General features: G+C 37.3%; 1 protein-coding gene across 1 annotated transcript in view; it reads left to right on the top strand.

Annotated features, from left to right (window-relative positions):
• Positions 1-3,562: 3,562 nt before the first annotated feature.
• The window catches only part of YIPF6 (Yip1 domain family member 6), a 57,260-nt gene continuing 43,234 nt past the window's right edge, over positions 3,563-17,588 (top strand). The window contains exons 1-2 of the mRNA XM_004715451.2: positions 3,563-3,696; positions 6,386-6,551. Of these exons, the coding sequence (XP_004715508.2) occupies positions 3,563-3,696; positions 6,386-6,551 (300 nt within the window). The remainder of the gene's footprint in view (positions 3,697-6,385; positions 6,552-17,588) is intronic.

A 17,588-nucleotide genomic window follows, 5' to 3' on the forward strand; every position in this document is an offset into this window, starting at 1 on the left:
ACTTAAGAACATACCACACCCCCCCACCTAGGGGAAGAAACAATAGAAACCATGGGGGAAGGGAGTCAGCGGTGGATGTAAGATATCAAAATAATAATCATTTATAATTTATCAAAGGGTCACCAGGGTGGGAGGGGAGAGGGAGGGAAAAAAAGAGGAGATGATACCAAGGGCTCAAATAGAAGATAATGATGGCAATATATGTACAAATATGCTTGATACAACTAATGCATAGAATGTTTTAAGAGCTGTAAGGGCCCCCAATAAAATGATCTAAAAAAAAAAGAATAGCACCATGTCTTCTCATCACCAGTAATAACCTTGGGGGCAAAAAAGGCTGGGTCACTTTAGACCTGTTCTTTCAAAGCATGGCCTGTTTCCACTCAAAGCTCTTTTTCCTGGTCAGTCAGAACCTGAGGAACAAATTTCACAGCAATGCTTCTCAGTCCCAAATCTTCCATTAAAATTCGTTCCAAACTAGTCCAGATAATTTCCCCATCACTTCAATGGTCCAACGTTGGTCTTTGAGCACAAATGCATGAATTTTGTCGATATTTTCATCCAGTTGATGGACGTCCAGAATGAAGTTTGTCATCAATCAGCATTGCACATTTTTTGAAATGAGAAAACCACTCATACACTTGAGTTTTTCCCATAGTCCTGTCCTTGTAAGCTGTGTTCAACATCACAAAAGTTTCTGTAGCATTTTTCCTGAGCAGGAAACAAAATTTCACAGCTGCACTTTTGTTCTCTTAAATTGGCCATCACAAAAAGTGAGGTTCGAGCGAAACTGCTTTTGTGAAAAAATTAACTGTAACCAGAGAGAACCTTTCCAGGTGACACCACTGGTTGCACTACCTCAGAGCGAATTGCTTGATGCTCACCTAGCGGGAAAAATGCATACTATGAAAATTCCACCCAGCGAAGCACTTTTCCTTTTTTGGGGGGAGGGAGGCGGTACCCCCTTATATATTCAATGAGAACTAAATATCCCAATTATCAAAGTGGAAAAGAAATTGAATAAATATTTTACCCCAAAGGACATTCAAATGACCACCAAACATGTAAAAATGCTCAGTGGCATAAGCCATCAGAGCAACACAAATAAAAAAGGCATGTGACACCATTTTACTTCTACTAAGTTGGCTGAGAGAAAACAGCACATATTGGAGGTATGCAGGGAAATCAGAACTCTTATCCACTGCTTGTGGAAGTGCAAAATGGTATAGATGTTGTGGAAAACAGTGTGGCCTTTCCTTCCAAGGTCACTGCCATCGAATCAACTCTAACTTACAGGGACCCTATAGGACAGAGTAGAACTGCTCCTGTGGGTTTCTAAGACTGCAAATCTTTACAGTCAGTGTATCAACGATGAAACATACAACTTTCCTCTAGTTCCTAAATGCTTCCTCCCCACTCCCCGCCACTATCATGATCCCAATTCTACCTTACAAATCCAGAGGATGTACACTGGTACAGATAGGAACTGGAAACACAGGGACTCCAGGACAGATGATCCCTTCAGGACCAGTGGTGAGAGTGGCAATACCGGGAGGGTGGAGAGAAGGTGGGGTAGAAAGGGGGAACCAATTACAAGGATCTACATATGCACCCCCCTCCCTGAGGGACAGACAACAGGAAAGTGGGTGAAGGGAGACGTCGGACAGTGTAAGACATGACAAAATAATAATAATGTATAAATTATCAAGGCCTCAAAAGGGAGAGGGTAGCAGGGAAGGAAAAATTAGGAGCTGATACCAAAGGCTCAAATAGAAAGTAGAAAGATGAGGGCAAGAAATGTAAAAATGTGCTCGACACAATGGGTGTATGTATGGATTATAATAAGAGTTGTGTGAGACCCCAATAAAATTATTTTTTTAAAAAAACTTTATCTTTCTCCCATGAAGCAGCTAGTGGCTTATTTATGTCTTTTAGGAGCTTGAAAGTCTGTTCTACATATTCCTCCCATCCCACCAGGGTTAATTTATTGTGGATCTGATAAGAATGGTTTGTAGTGGTAGCCAGTCACCATCTACTTTTTCTGGTCTTGGGATAGATGAGATGATTCCTGTGGGATATTTGTCCTGTAGATCAGTTTATTCTTTAAATCTTTGGTTTTATTCTTAATCGTTTGCTGTAGATAAGCAGAGACAAATAACCGTATCTTAGAGGGTCACTCACAATTGTTTAAAATCCCAGTCATGACTTACCAAATTAGGATATACAACATAACCTTATCGACTATATATGCCAATTGACCATCCTTAACCTTTCTGATAGATGTTCGTCCCTATGTTTTCTTCCTTTGTTTGCAAGATAAGTTTTGCATCATAGCTGCATTCAAGGCAAGAAGAATGGTAGAAGGGAAAAAGGACACACAAACTGAATCTGTCTCCTCTATTCAATAAAGCAAAATCATTCTCTGAAGTGCAAATGGGGAAATGACAAAAATAAAAGTTCAAAATGACATTTCAAAGAGAAAGCATAAGTGCAAGTCTTTTTTCAGAACTCTGTACAGGGTGGGGAAAGAATATTGGGTTACAGGTTGAATACAACTAATACAAGTCAATTGGTTGAAATTTCACCTGCTCTGTATGCCTAACTTAAAAAGAATTTATATTGACTGGTAATCAACTTTAGCCAATTTCTTGCTTTCCTCAGTTGCTTCCTGCAATAACTTGGGTGGGCTACCTCAAAATGTATCAGAACACATTATTTTGATGAAGAGTCACGGTCACCTACTCTAAAAATCAGAAGCAGTAGCCTAGAACAAATGGATTTGATTAATTTCTGTGTCAAGTATTTTGATTATGTCAAGTGCATTAGATTTAGAGTATCCATTCACTGTGTTTATATAGAAATGAGCTAACTTGGGAAGAGGCAAATGTCAAGAAAGGCAAATACAGAAAGTAGGAAACTGATGGAAGTGTATATATGCTTGGAAGGTTGCTTGTGTATTGGAAAGAAAGGTTTAAGCTGATATTAATGAATGAGAGGGGCCTCAGAGAGAATGAGCAAATCTGCCTGTTCCTAAGTGGAGGAAGTCCAATTTCATTGTCCAGAACTTCTGGAAGTGTTAAAGAGTAGTGGTGATTTGAGCATTTTCCCCTTGTTCCTGACTTTAGAACATATACAAAGTATACTGTAAAGTTAGTTTTTGGTCTGAATAAAAACATTTAAGATTATTCAGGTAAGTAAGTAGGCATCTATTTCTAATTTATTAGTTTGTTTTCAGGAATAAAAAATAGAAATTTCCAGCACCAAAATAATGCTTTTTTTCCTTTGCCCTATTAAAATGAATATGTTTCTTCTGGGGATGCTGTGTGGAGGCATTATCAAATGGTTCAGTGTCTGACCTAAAAGCATAGGCTGTCCTACAATACAACCGCTAACAAAACTAGGCTGTCCAGAAACCCTGGTAATAAAATTGTTTATCTTTATACAAAGAAGATTAGTAAAATACCAAAATCTACATGTTTTGTGTGCCTCGGCTGATTTTGAGGGGTCTGTGCTGTGAGACCTAAATTCTGCAGAGACAGTTCAAAACAACAACCAAAAAACCATGTCAGCAAGGGCCTATGATGGTGGTTCCATGTGTGCTAAATGTGCCCGAGACTGGATCAAGCATGCTTTTCTAATTGACAAGCAGAAAATCCTTGTGAGAGTGTTGAAAAGTACAAGCACAGAGTCAGAAAGGTAACTAAATACAAATGAAGCTTTTTAGACTAATAAACAAATCAAAATAAAATAAAATGAATAATTATGCTACTATATTTCCTGTTTCTTTAATAATCTTTATATTTTTGAGGAAAATTCTACTTGATCATGAGGTATTGGTGTATCTGCTCGATTTGATTTGCCATTTAATATGTTTGTATCTATATTTATGAGACTAATGTATAGTATTCTTTTCTCATATTATCTTTATTGGGTTTGATAGTATGATTACACTAGTTCCCTAGAATAAGTTTTTGAACTTGCATTTTTCTTGTCTCTGGAAAACTTTGCAAAATATAGTTTGGGTTCATATGAAGCTGCAGCACTTTAGGGATTGGGGGATAGATTTTGACAAATTTTTGAAAAATACATTGTATGGTTAAAGTTTCAGCTTGTGAGTAAAGTTGATAGCTCTGGATAATTCTTAATTGAAAGTCAATGAACAGTTCCTCTGATACTTTATAGACCATCCCTCAGTTGCTTTCCCATAGGCAACCACTGACTTGGGTAGTCTTCTGAATATCCAAGGGAATTCAAAACGTTCGTAGAAAATGGAATTAAAATATAAAAATAAAAGCACAAACTCTATTTCTCAACATACACTCCATCAAAATAACTCTAAAGAATTCCTCTAAAGAATTGAGGGTACTGGGAATGCAATCATAGTCCTAGTTATAGAAAATAGTTGATGTTTATATCATGTTTGTGGAGATACAGATTTTTAAACTTTTTTGGAATATTTTTCCAATGTGATTATCTACTTCTTCAGACAAGTTTAATTATTCCTTTCCTCAGGAAATTGTCCATTTTCCTGAAACTTTATTTTCATACCGTTGTATATATTCTTTTATAGTTTTTAAGGCCTCATATCTGTTGGCCTGATTTTTAATCTGTTACACAAATATTTGTGCAAGCGTTGAAAATGTGCTTGGTTTAAAGGAAGTGGATGATTTTTAAAATATTAAACAAATAAACTAACAATAATGTAAACAGCCTTAGCCTGAGTATTTAAAAACATGTTCATGTCCTATCTCCTTCTACATTCTATCTTCTTAAACTTATTACTTGGATGCTTTCTGGATTGCCAACCCAAAAATCCAAACTATAAATCCAAAAACATAAAGCACTATTTCATACCCATTCCCTTACTCTGCTTTTTAAATGTGAGAAAATTGGTATTTACATGCTGAGAGGGCATCTAAGTATCCTGAATATTGACTTTGGTGACAAATGCCTATTGTTGCTTTAACCTCATCTTAACCCAGCAGTTCTCAACCTGTGGCTTGCGACCTCTTTGGGGGTCGAACGACCCTTTCACAGGGGTCACCCAAGTCATAACAGTATCAAAATTACAGTTATAAAGTAGCAACGAAAACAATTTTATGGTTGGGAGGTCACCACAACATGAGGAACTGTATTAAGGGTCGAGGCATTAGGAAGGTTGAGAACCACTGAACCCTGTAGCCCAAGTGGTATAGTGGTTCAAGTGTTGGGCTGCTAACCTCAAAGTCAGCAGTTCAAGATCACTAGCTGCTCTGTAGGAGAAAGATAAGGTTTTCTACTCCTGTAGAGATTATGGTCTTAGAAGCCCACATGAGCAGTTCTACTCTGTCTTATAGGGTCCTATAAGTTGGAATTGACTCAATGGCATTTGAGTTTGATTTTTAAGGCTAGGACCAATTCAGACTTCTGTCAGAAACATTGAGAAAGCCAAAGGATGAGGTAGAGAAGAGTTGGGACATGGAAAGTTTTTTTGTTTTACTTTTACAATAGCTATCCATTTACTAGTAATTTTGAAAGTTGAAGTGGAATTACATTTTTGCCTATGTATACAGACTTCCTCCCTTTTGCTTAAAGGGGTAAGGAAGAGAAAAGGAATTTTGGAGGTTGGTGTAGAGCTAGTAAGAGTATAACCAAATCAAATTCACTGCTATCAAGTGAATTCCCACTGAAAGTGACCCTAAAGGACAGAGTGGAACTGCCCCAAAGGGTTTTCAAGACTGAAACCCAGTGCCAAATCGTTCTACTGCGGAACCGCTGGTGGTTTCCAATGGGGATTTAATCACGCACTATCTGGAGCCAGCATAAAACCAAAAGCAAAGCAAACCAAAATCTTCGCGGACATCAAGTCTATTCTGATACATGGTAATCCTATAAAACAAGACTATAATCTTGTAAGACAAGACTAGAATTGCTCTCCTTGGATTTCCGAGGTTGTAAATCTTTATGGCAGCAGAAAACCTCATCTTTCGCCTGTGCAGCCAGTATTAAAAAACAAACTCACTGCCATCGAGTTGGTGATTGCCCCTATAAGACGGGCAGGATAGTAGGGTGGCAGGGGCGGAGAGAGCAAGTAGGGAGGGCCTCAATCTTTTCTTAGTGAGCACTCAAACTAGAAGTTTTTTGCAGCACGGGCGAGGAAGACGCTTTTCCTGTGCAGTACAGTGTTTGGAGTAGGGGCACTCAGCCAAGTAAGAGCCGGAAAGCGGTGGGTGCAGGGGGCTGAAAGGACAAAACAGGGTTTGCAGAACGACAAAGTATTCCGATAATCGAGGAAACACTTTAGTGTCGTCCACGTCCCAGAAGAGGCGTGGCGAGACACGCCTTCCTAACTTTACGCCGGAGGGCAAAGGACAACCGAGGGACCGCCCACTAGCTGTGTTACCAGGCACCTTTCGGTGACGCTGTCGCCGCGCGATGACGTAAACCGGCCGCGGGCTCCACGTCTCAGGTTCCGCAAAGGCCTGTGGCAGCAGTCTTGGGGAAGGACGGCCAATATGGCGGAAGTTACTGAGTCTCCGGAAGATAGAAGTATAGCATCTTCCAAGCCCCTGGTGAGTTTGGGATTTACAACAAAGGGGTTAAAGTTAAGGCAGGCTGTCGGGTACAGGCTGTTCGCCTGGGAGAGCTGGCACCCTTTACTTCCATCAGGTCTTGATGCCAAGACCAGTCCGAACAGCATCCCCATTCTAATCCACGTCTGTTTAACAAGATCATCGAATTATGTTTTCCTCGTTCTTTTTCCTTTCTTGTACTTTCAGGGCTTGAGCCCGTTTCCTACATTGTGCTAAATGCTGAGTTTTGATCGTGTCTTAAATATCTTTTCTTCTGGCCCTCATTTTGTCAAGACCTGTCCCTAGCCCTTGTCGGATTAGCAACATTTTAAGACGGAGATTGCTTCGCTACTTGTTAACGTTTTGTTACTTGTAAATTGATTTTTTTATTTACGCCGTGACTGTTGGAGGCTTAGATAGAATTCCTGCTATCCCAGTCGCAACTCCTTCCCACATTTTGCAGGCTACTCCCTTACTTCTGTCCCAAAGCATGCACCAGTGAGAGCATAGTTGCTGGTGTTAGATCTGGGCTGGAATCTTCCACTGTGCTGTTTGTATGAATTTGGGCTAGTCATTTAATAAAGGGTGTTTTTTTACTTATAAAATGGAGATAGTCTTGAACATTCTTTTTTTATATATAAATCAATTTATTGGGGGCTCATACAACTCATCACAATCCATACATCTATCCATTGTGTCAAGCACATTTTTACATTTGTTTCCCTCATCATTCTCAAAACATTTGCTTTCTACTTGAGCCCTCGGTATCAGCTTCTCATTTTTTTCCTGTAAGGGGGATGTCCAGTTGCACTCCCCCTCATTCACAGTGATATGATTTTTTTGTTCCAAACTGCTGATTTCTTTGGGGGCCTTGTCACCATAAACTTTTGCAACATATAATTGATTTAACCACCTCCCCTCCCCACCAGCATCATTGTAAATTTGATGTTTGTTCTTGCTTCAATTTCAATAGAATTCATGTTGCTCTGATAGGGGTTCTTTTCAAATTGATGTTTTTTATCCTTCTTAGTGCCTCAGACTAGATCCTGTTCAGACAAGTAAGTATGAGTTTATATTAGTGCAAATACTTGTGAAATTAATTCTTAGTTCTTTTCATAATACTAGTTTACATGAACTTTTAAGGACCCTTTTGACTTTAGAGGGCTTGAAAGGATAAGTAGGATTTGGGAGTACAGGTAAGTAAGTGTACTAGGTATCAATTTTTTGAGCTCCTGCTATTTGCTGATTATTTGTGCTGAATATTTTCTAAACTCTACAGCAACATTTTTAGTTAGGTGGTTTTAACTATGTCTTACAGATGAGGAAATGAGATTCAGAGAAGGCCTGGTGATTTCTTTAGTGCAGTGGTTCTCAACCTTCCTAATGCTGTGAACCTTCAATACAGTTCTTCATGTTGTGGTGACCCCCCCAACCATAAAATTATTTTCGTTGCTACTTCATAACTGTAATTTTGCTACTGTTATGATTCAGGCAACCCCTGTGAAAGGGTCATTCGACCCCCAAAGGTATTGCGACCTGCAAGTGGAGAACCGCTGCTTTAGTGTATCACAACTATTTATTCGCCATGCCTGAAGTTTGAACCTAGGGTTGTCTCTGAAGTTTGTATTATTTCCATTGATTCTGCACAGCCTCCAGTTGGCAGAGGCATATATGTTGGAAGGTGCTAATATACTTTTTGAACAACAGATCACTTTGGCTGAATCATAAAGAAAGAATAGGAGCTAAACCTTAAAGCTACGGCTACTGAACTAGGCATACAGTAAGTAGCCATGGTTAGGTATGTTTTCTCTGGAGTCATACTGCCTAGGGTTGGCTTTAAGTCCTGCGACATTAGGTGCTGTGAAGTTGACCCACGTGACCCCATGCACAATAGAATGAAACACTGTCTAGTCCTCTACCTTCTCCATGATTAGTTGCAGATTGAACTATTACAGATCGGTTTATTTGAAGTAGATTTTCAGGCCTTTTGTTGTAGCATGTCTTAGTCTGGAAACTCCATTAAACCTATCCAGTCTCATGACAATGTTGGCTCCACTGCCTATAGCAGCTGTGCATTTGGCCAGGAATAGAACCTACGTCCTGCATTGAAGGCGAGAATTCTACCAATGAACTGCCAGGACCCCTTTCTCTGCCATACACTAACTAGAATATTGAGGAAAATTATAAAAGCCCATATGTAAAATGGAGATATAAAGAAACTTATTTAGCTCAGAATTGTTAGGTGGTTAGAGTGAGTTGACACATGTAAAGCACATTAGAGTGCCTGGCAAATAATAATCATACAATAAGAGTTATTTTATTATTAACTGTTAGGTTGGATGGCTTAATAGGCAACAAGGAGCTAGAAAGTTTTTAGCGGGGCAGGGCTTAAAATCTTGGATTTGGCATCATAATAGAGCAGCGCTTCTCAATCTGGGTTGTGACCCCTTTGGGGGTTAAACAACCCTTTCACAGGGGTTGCCAGATTCATAACAGTGGAAAAATTACAGTTATGAAGTAGAAACGAAAATAATTTTATGCTTGGAGAGGGTCAACACAACATGAGGAACTGTACTAAAGGGTCGCGGCATTAGGAAGGTTGAGAACCACTGTAGAGGAGGAAGTACAGTGGAGAATGGTTGGAATCTGAGGTATTGCAGTAGTTCAGGGAAGATGTGATAGGAAAATGAGTAGAGCAGTGATGTGAGACATAAGAAAGGACAGAATCCTTGAGGGTTTGTTGTGCTAGGGAAAATGTATCTTGAATTAGTGCTTCTCAAGCATTAATGTGCGTAGGAATTACCTAAGGAATCTTATTAAAATGTAGATTTTGATTTACTAGATCTTAAGTGGGGCTAGTGTTTCTGCATTTCTCACAAGCTCTCAGGTGGAGGTGGTTCTCCTGCTCCTGTTTCTCCTGATTCCATTCCCACACTTTAAAACTAGACAGCTGGGAGGACAGTGATACCTTGAACAGAAGCAGACAACCTATATTGAGAGTTGGCTGGATGAGTACCCTAAAAGTTGATTCATTCAATTCTGGCCATGCTTAGTTTGAGATGCTGGCAGGCCACCAATAGATCTCCAAAGAGTTTTAGACTTTTATACCTAGGCTTCAGAAAATGTCAGGACTAGAGATGTTAATTTAGTTGTCATCTACAGAGAGATTTGAGTTGAAAAGACAGAATCTTGGGTAATGTCTCTCTATATTTAGGGAGCCAGGAGAAAGCTATAATAATGACTGCCACCTGGTGAAGGGTTGGCTGGAGCCTATGCTATTAGCTACTCCTCCACTCTCTTTATCCGAACCAGACCTCGTTAATTAAGCTGATTCCTGTTTGATGCTTGCATAGCTGGCCCCATACATCCCTTTTCCCCTGCCTTTGTTGACTTCATTCAGGATTTTGAGCAATAATATTTCCCATTTGCTCCCAGTCACTTTTTGAGGACTGCGATTTCTACACTTACTGTATATTTTTGGCCCTGCCTCTACTACCTCCTCTCATTGTGCCAAGCCAGTAGCAAAATGTGCACGTTCATTTCTTTGCACACATGTACATTTATATTCATGAGCCTGCCTGTACATGAAGAAGGGGAGGAACATGAGGGTACAACTCACCTTCCTTACACACTGAGCCCTAGTTAGAGAATAAGGCTACTAGCTGCAGGCCTGGAAGCCCTGTCTGGTTACAAGGGTTTGGAGGGCTTGTAGATCCTGGCTCAGTTTGTTGCACATTATTGCTAATTCTAAGAGGAGGTATTAAGGATGGTGTGGGACAGGGCATGCAGTGGAGCTCACATGGCAGTTCAATAACAACTGGAAATGACTTTTGGGGGCTAACATTAAGTGCTGCACATATATTAATAAATTTCTTCCTCACAGTAACCCTGTGATGAAGGTTTCATTAACTCAATTTTATAGATGGAGGAACTAAAACACACTGGTTAAATACACTGTTGTATGAGTAAGTTGTAAGTTACATGTATACATGATAGGACTAAGATTTGAATCCATACTGTTCAGTTCTAGGAGCCTACAACTGAAAGTGACTTGCAGGTGTTCTCTCTTTTAAACATTCTCACTGTTGTTTCCGTGTGACTGGAGATTCAAGTAGTGTTTGGCTTCAAAGCCCATTCTTAATAATATGCCTCCCTAGCAGTAGCAGACAACAAGGAACTTTCCAAACAATTTCAATTGAACAAACAATCCCAGAGTTTGAAAGTGCAGTGTCATAGTAGTGAAGAGAAAATAAGACCTCTAAAATGGTGATTGGCGCATTTAATGTTGTAATTCAAAGAGGAGGACTACAGAAAGAATCCCTATAGTTGATGATTTTAATGATTATGAGGTCAGTATTAAAAAACAGTGTCAGTAAAGTTAGGAGATCAATGCCATAGAAGAGATGATCAGGAAAGAGGAGAGGGAATGGCAGAACAAGAAAAAATATTTACAGAAGCTTCAAAAGTGCCAGTGGGTGGGTGTGGGTGGTGGGTGGGTGGGTGGTTTCTGGGCTATTAAAAGATAATGGAATTTTTCCATGGACTTTTGGAAGTTTCTTTATATAGATATATGGAAGCATTTAAATACATTAAAAATAAAAGCTTCCATATATATATATGGAAGCATTCAAATACATTAAAAATGAATGTATAATGAACCCTATGTGCCCATTACCCATCTTTAATAGCTATTAACATTCTGCTAGTCTTTTATTTTTAACATTTTATATTAGGTAAAGGCTATTGTGAATAGTGCTGCAATGAACATGGGTATGCATATTTCTGTTTGTGCTGTAGTTCTTATTTCTTTAGGATATATCCCAAATAGAAGGACTGCTGATCATATGATATTTCAAGTTCCAATTTCCACAGTGATTTTGCCATTTTACAGTCCTACAAACAGTGTATGACAGTTTCAGTCTTTCCACATCCTCACCAGCATTTGTTGCTTTCTGTTTTTTTTGGACTTTGCTATTAATGATGGGGTGAGATGATATATCATTATTGTTTTGATTTGCATCTCTCGGATGGCTAATGATCATGAGCATTTCTTTATGTTTGTTGGTTGCCTGAAGGTCTCCTTTGGTGTATGTTTATGTTCTCTGATCACTTTTTAATGATTTGCCTTTTCTTATTGAGGTTGCAAGTGCTATATATACTTGAGTATAAGCTGACCCGAATATCAGCCGAGACACCTAATTTTACCACAAAAACAGCATAAAACCTGTGCTGAAAAACTTGGCTTATATAAGGTTTTCTGTAAATTTTAGAGATTAGTCTGTTGGCCAAAATTTTTTTCCCAGTCTGTGGGTTCACTTTTTATTCTTTAGTGTAGTCTTTTGATGCACAGTGTGTCTAATTTAAAGAAAGTCCCAGTCATCTATTTTGTCTTCTGTATTTCTGTTTTCCATTATTATTGATAATATATTTATAGCATGCATTGATGATCTTTATATAAATCTAGACTTTACATATAGGCCTTTTATCCATCTTGAGTTTGTTTTTGTGTATGGAGTGAGGTATGGGTTCTGTTTCATTCTTCACAATATTCTGCTAGTCTCATTCCAACTATCTAGCCAACACATTTTTTTTTTCTGGAATATATTTTAACTTTAATTTTGAGGTAATTTTAGACATGTAAAAAATTGAAAAACAATATACTCCCATTCAGATTCCACTAATGTTAACATTTTACATAGCCGTAATACAACTATCCAAACCAGGAAATTAATGTCAGCACACTATTACCTAATATACAAACCTTATTAGAATTTAATGTACAAACCTTATTACAATTTAATTTTTTCAAATATCCTATCTCTGCTCCAGGATCCCACACTATATTTAGTTGTTTTTTTCCCTTTAGTTTTTGCCAGTCTAAAATGTTGGCTCTGTCTTTCTTCAGCTTTTCTGAGTATTTTAAATTCCAGACATATTTTGTCTAAAAATACTCCAGTATGTCTCTTTAAAAAACATGAGAGTGTAATTATATATAATTAAATTACAATAATTTCATATATCTATTTAATCAATGCTATTTTTATATAGCTTAATTTTATAATATTTTATTGTGTTTTAGGTTTCTATCTAACAGTCTTTCTTCAGCTTTTCTGAGTATTTTAAATTCCAGACATATTTTGTCTAAAAATACTCCAGTATGTCTCTTTAAAAAACATGAGAGTGTAATTATATATAATTAAATTACAATAATTTCATATATCTATTTAATCAATGCTATTTTTATATAGCTTAATTTTATAATATTTTATTGTGTTTTAGGTTTCTATCTAACAGTTTCTCTACGAATTGTTCATTTACAGTGGTTAAGATCTTCATGATGCATAGACATTCTCATTATTTTTGTTATGTCTGCTCCATTTCCATTAATTTAGTTTTCCTGCCCATTACATTCTTAACTTTGTTTTAAAGCAGTTATTGACCATTTGATCTCATGTAGGTGATCCCCCCCCCCCATTTTTCTTTACTGTAAATTAGGTAGAGGCTTACATTTTTGGATCATCAACTTTATATTCAACAGTTTATACTACTAATTCCTGCTCCCCCCACCCTATCCGAATAGTTTATCCTACATTCACTCCTTACTTTTTCTTATACTTATTGTGGACTGTTACATTCCATTACACTCAAGTTTAATTTTGTTTGGATTTGTTGTGATGCTACCTGTATTATTACTTATTCTTGATAATTGCACCTTTTTGTTAATACTTTAAATGAAACAACTTCTTGATTATTGATTTTTTCCTAATATTTTTCATTTTCCAGTTAATTTATTTCTGTTATAATTTCTATGATTTCCTTTCTCTTGGTGATTCAAGGTTTATTTTGCTATGCTTTTTATAATTATTGAAGAATCCTGGGCTAAGGTATTGATTTTGATTTGCTCTTCTTTTTTAATGCGTGAATTTATTACTATAAATTCCCTTCTCAGTATTGCTTTTGCTATGTTCCAAAGGTTTTAGTATGTTGTATATTTGTTTCAGGGATATTTTAATTTCAACCCTTATTTCATCAATTGCCCGTTAGTTTTTAGGTAGCATTTTGTTCACGTTATTGATTTCTAATTTTATAGTGTTATGGTCTGTGAAAATGGATTGTAAAATCTCAATACTTAAAAAAAAATTAAGGCTTGTTTTATGTCCTAGCACCCCTCCCCCCACTATTATTATTGTATTGTCTACTTCTTTCTTCAGTCTGTCAATGCCAGTAATAACATTGACAAGGGTCTTATGTTGGTTGTATATATGTTAATTATGGTTATATCTTCTATTTCAATTGATCCTGTAATCATGTATCCAATTTTGTCTTGAAATTTATTTTATTTGAGATTAATATTATCACTCCTGCTTTTTATTTGCTTGCCTTTTGCTTAATACATATTTTCTTTCATCTTTTGATTTTTAGTCTATTTTTGACTTTGTGTCTTTGGTGTTCTTGTAACCAGGAATGTAAAGGGTCTTATTTTCTTATCCAGTATGCTGTTATTTGACTTTTTACTGGTTAATTTATCCATTAACATTATTAATATGTGTCAAGTTTGTTGCTGTCATTTTGATGTGTGGTATTTTTTTGTGTGATGTTATTGGTTTTTTTGTTCTTCCTATATTTCTGTGCTATTGTAAGTACTGCTTTGAATGTGTTGGTTTTTGTGTGGAGTAGTCTTGTATGCTGATCTCAGGTTTATCTGCTGCTGTTGTAGACTATTTGTCCACAATACCTTACATAATACTTTTTGTAATGCTGATCTTGTTTTTACAAATTCCTTTAATTATTCTTGGTCTTGCAGAAATAAAATACTCTTTTCCACTCATATTCCAGGGATAATTTTTCTGGATATAAGATTCTTGTATGGTAATGTTTTTCTTTCAAGGTTTTATATGTGCCATTCCATTGTCTTCTTGCCTGTATGGTTTCTACAGAAACATACAAGCTTATTCTTATGGTTTTCCTTTGTAAGTGATTGTTCTTCTTTGCTTGGTTGCTTTCAGGATTCTCTCCTTGTCCTTGATACTAGAAAGTTTGACTGTGATATGTCATATTGTTTTAATTTTGGGGTTTACCATGGTTGGAGTTCTATGAGCTTCCTGGATTGCTATTTTCACCTCTTTTATTCTTTCAGAGAAGTTTTCTTTCATGATTTTTCTGGGGTACAATTTTCTCTATAGAGTTTGTTTTGCTTCTTCCTGTTCTGAAATCCCAACAAGACATTAATTGTTCTAGTAGTGTCCCATAGAATTCTTAAACTTTCTTTAGACACCTTTACTCTTTTTGTTAATTTTTCCTCTTGTATGTCAGAAATTTGTCTTCGAGCTCACTAATTCTTTCATTTCTTCAGTCATAGCTTTCCATTTCTTCAGTCATGTTACACTGTACTTTTATAGTACTGTGTAAGTCTACTATCTAAGTATTCATCTTTTTCCCCCCTAAGTATTCATCTTTTGTTTCTGCTTGGTGTATTTATTGTAAGGTTTTTTGTTTTCCTATTTCTTTTTTCCCTTGGACTCTATTCATCTGTTGAGAATATCTAATCATCATTTCTCTGAATGCTTTTTCTGGTAAATCTATAATCTTTTTTATATTCAGCCAATTTCTTTGAATCTGGCTGTAGTCTATTTGTTTGTGCCTGCTTTTCTTGTTTTGTTTTTTGTGTGTTTGTTTTCATGTGAACTGATATTTTCTGTTGTTTTTGTGATATCTTGATATCTAACTGTTAAGGGTGGTATGAGATTGGGTTGAATGGGGGCAGTAACTTTATATCAAGTGGTGCATGAGAGGTATAATAGAAACATCAAAACAAAAAGAAGAATAAATGAGACAGAAGAAAGAAAGATAAAAGAAAAGGAAAATTTAAAGAGAAAGATAAAATTGCACTAATTATTTTTTAAATAGTAAAAGTTTTATTTTGAAATGTAGAAAGGTCAGTACTAATTAAAATGAAATTATTAATATGTAACATTAAAAAAAGCAAAAACAAACGGTGATCTTTGGTTGGATTCCCTCTACCCAGGAGTGTTGTAGCTGGTATAGCTGTGCTGCCACTAGAGGGGTGGGTTGCTGGAGTAGGCGTAGAATTGTGCTGGAGGTACTGGTAGGCTCAAGATCAGTGAAGCAATTGTGGGCAGTCTCTGGTGGTGGGGGTGAGTGGGAGGGGGAGCAGGCTCACAAGGGCAAGTGGTAGAACTAAGCGGGCACTGAGTGAGCACCTGAAGAGGCAAGGGTATCCAGCGAGGTGAGCATGTAAATTGGCCAGGAGGTGGGCAATTACTTTAACTGGCTGCAGGCCAAATGAGACTGGATATGAACTGGCTGGGAGAGGAAACAGTTGTGCAAGCTGCCTGGATAAGGGTGAGATGCCTGACCAGGAGGAGTTGAGACTACTTTGTGAACTGGTGGAGGAAGTTGGTGGGCTGGCTAACTGGCCTGGAGACCAATGAACCAGGTGGATTGGAGTGTAAGTGCTAGTCATCTTGTGGGTGAATTTGCCCTATCCCCTTCTTTTCTGTCTCCTCCCACAGTACCTGGTATTTGTAGGTTCCTGGTTATTTGTCTATTGAGCTGTTTTCCAAGATTGCTGGGGACCTGGTTTTTCTTTCTTGATGTATTTCTCCTGATTGTTATAGAGACATTTACTCTCTGTGTGATCAGTTGGCCATCTTGAACCAGAAATCATAAGGTGATTTTTTAAAGGAGCCATAGTACTTATGGATGATATTTGGTTTTAGGCCCATTTGTTATCTAGCTGCAAAGTGGTCTTGGATGAGTTTTAGTTCAAGGTTTGAAGAGGGTCTAAAGGCAGTAGTCTCCACTTTTAATCATTTTCTGAGGGCTCGTCTATTGTGACCAGGATAATGGAGCTGGGCATGGTGTAATTCTCCTGATCTTGGTAGATATGGCCATACTTTGACTATTTGACCTGTGAGCCACTTTCTTCTTTGAGACTTTGGTTTCCCTTTCTCTTTTGCTCCAGATGAGTAGAGACCAATAATTATGTTTTAGATGACTGAACACAAACTGAAGATATCGGTAATATTCTTCAATAGTTTTAGTGGATGGGGTATAAATTTGAATAATAGCTGTATTGATTGATTGATTGTGTAGATATTATCTTATCACAGATAGCATTGTTCTTCAAGAAAGCTCTTGAAATGTCCTTTTTGATGATGAATGTGATCCTTTTTGATGATGAATGTGACACCATTTCTCTTGAATCTGCTTTTCCTGGCATAGTAAACTATATGATTGCCTAATTCAAAATGCCCAATACTAGTACATTTCTGCTCACTTATACCTAGGATATCGTTGTTTATGTATTCCATTTAATTTTTGATGACTTCCAGTTTTCCTGGATTCATACTGTGTGCATTCCAAGTTATAATTATTCATAGATGTTTGCAGCTGACTTTTCTCATTTTGAGTTTTGGCCATAAGTGAGTGAAGTTCCCGAAAGCTTCATTCCATCCACATGGTTATGTTTGACTTTACGTTGAGAAGGCAGCTGTTCCTCAGTCACATTTTGAGTGCCTTCTGACCTCTGGGGCTCATCTTCTGGCACTATGTTTGATAATGTTTTGCTCCTATTCAGTAGTCTTTCAGTATCTACAATGTTCTGCTGCTACCCATAAGGTTTTCAGTAGCTAATTCCTGTGAAGTGGACAGCCTGTTCCTTCTTCGTAGACTGTTCTTAGTCTGGAACTTGCTAAAACCTGTTCACTTTGGGTGACCCTGCTGGTATTTGAAATACCAGTGGCATAGTTTTTCAGTATGACAGCAAGCATAAGCTACCATAGTATGATAAAGCGACAGACAAGTGGTAGATCTACATATACACACACACACAGATCTACATATTTATACAAATACATGCCTCCATGTGAACATACATACATATATATGTATATATATGTATATATATATATGAAGAGGATTCCAAAATTTCATGGGAAAATGGAATGAAAAGATAATGGAATTTTTCCACAAAGTTTTTCTTTTTAATCATTTTATTAGGGACTCATACAACTC

This window comes from Echinops telfairi, unplaced genomic scaffold (assembly GCF_000313985.2).
Source record: "Echinops telfairi isolate 266 unplaced genomic scaffold, ASM31398v2 ScPeMD7_7423;HRSCAF=8461, whole genome shotgun sequence".
NCBI lineage: Eukaryota > Metazoa > Chordata > Mammalia > Afrosoricida > Tenrecidae > Echinops > Echinops telfairi.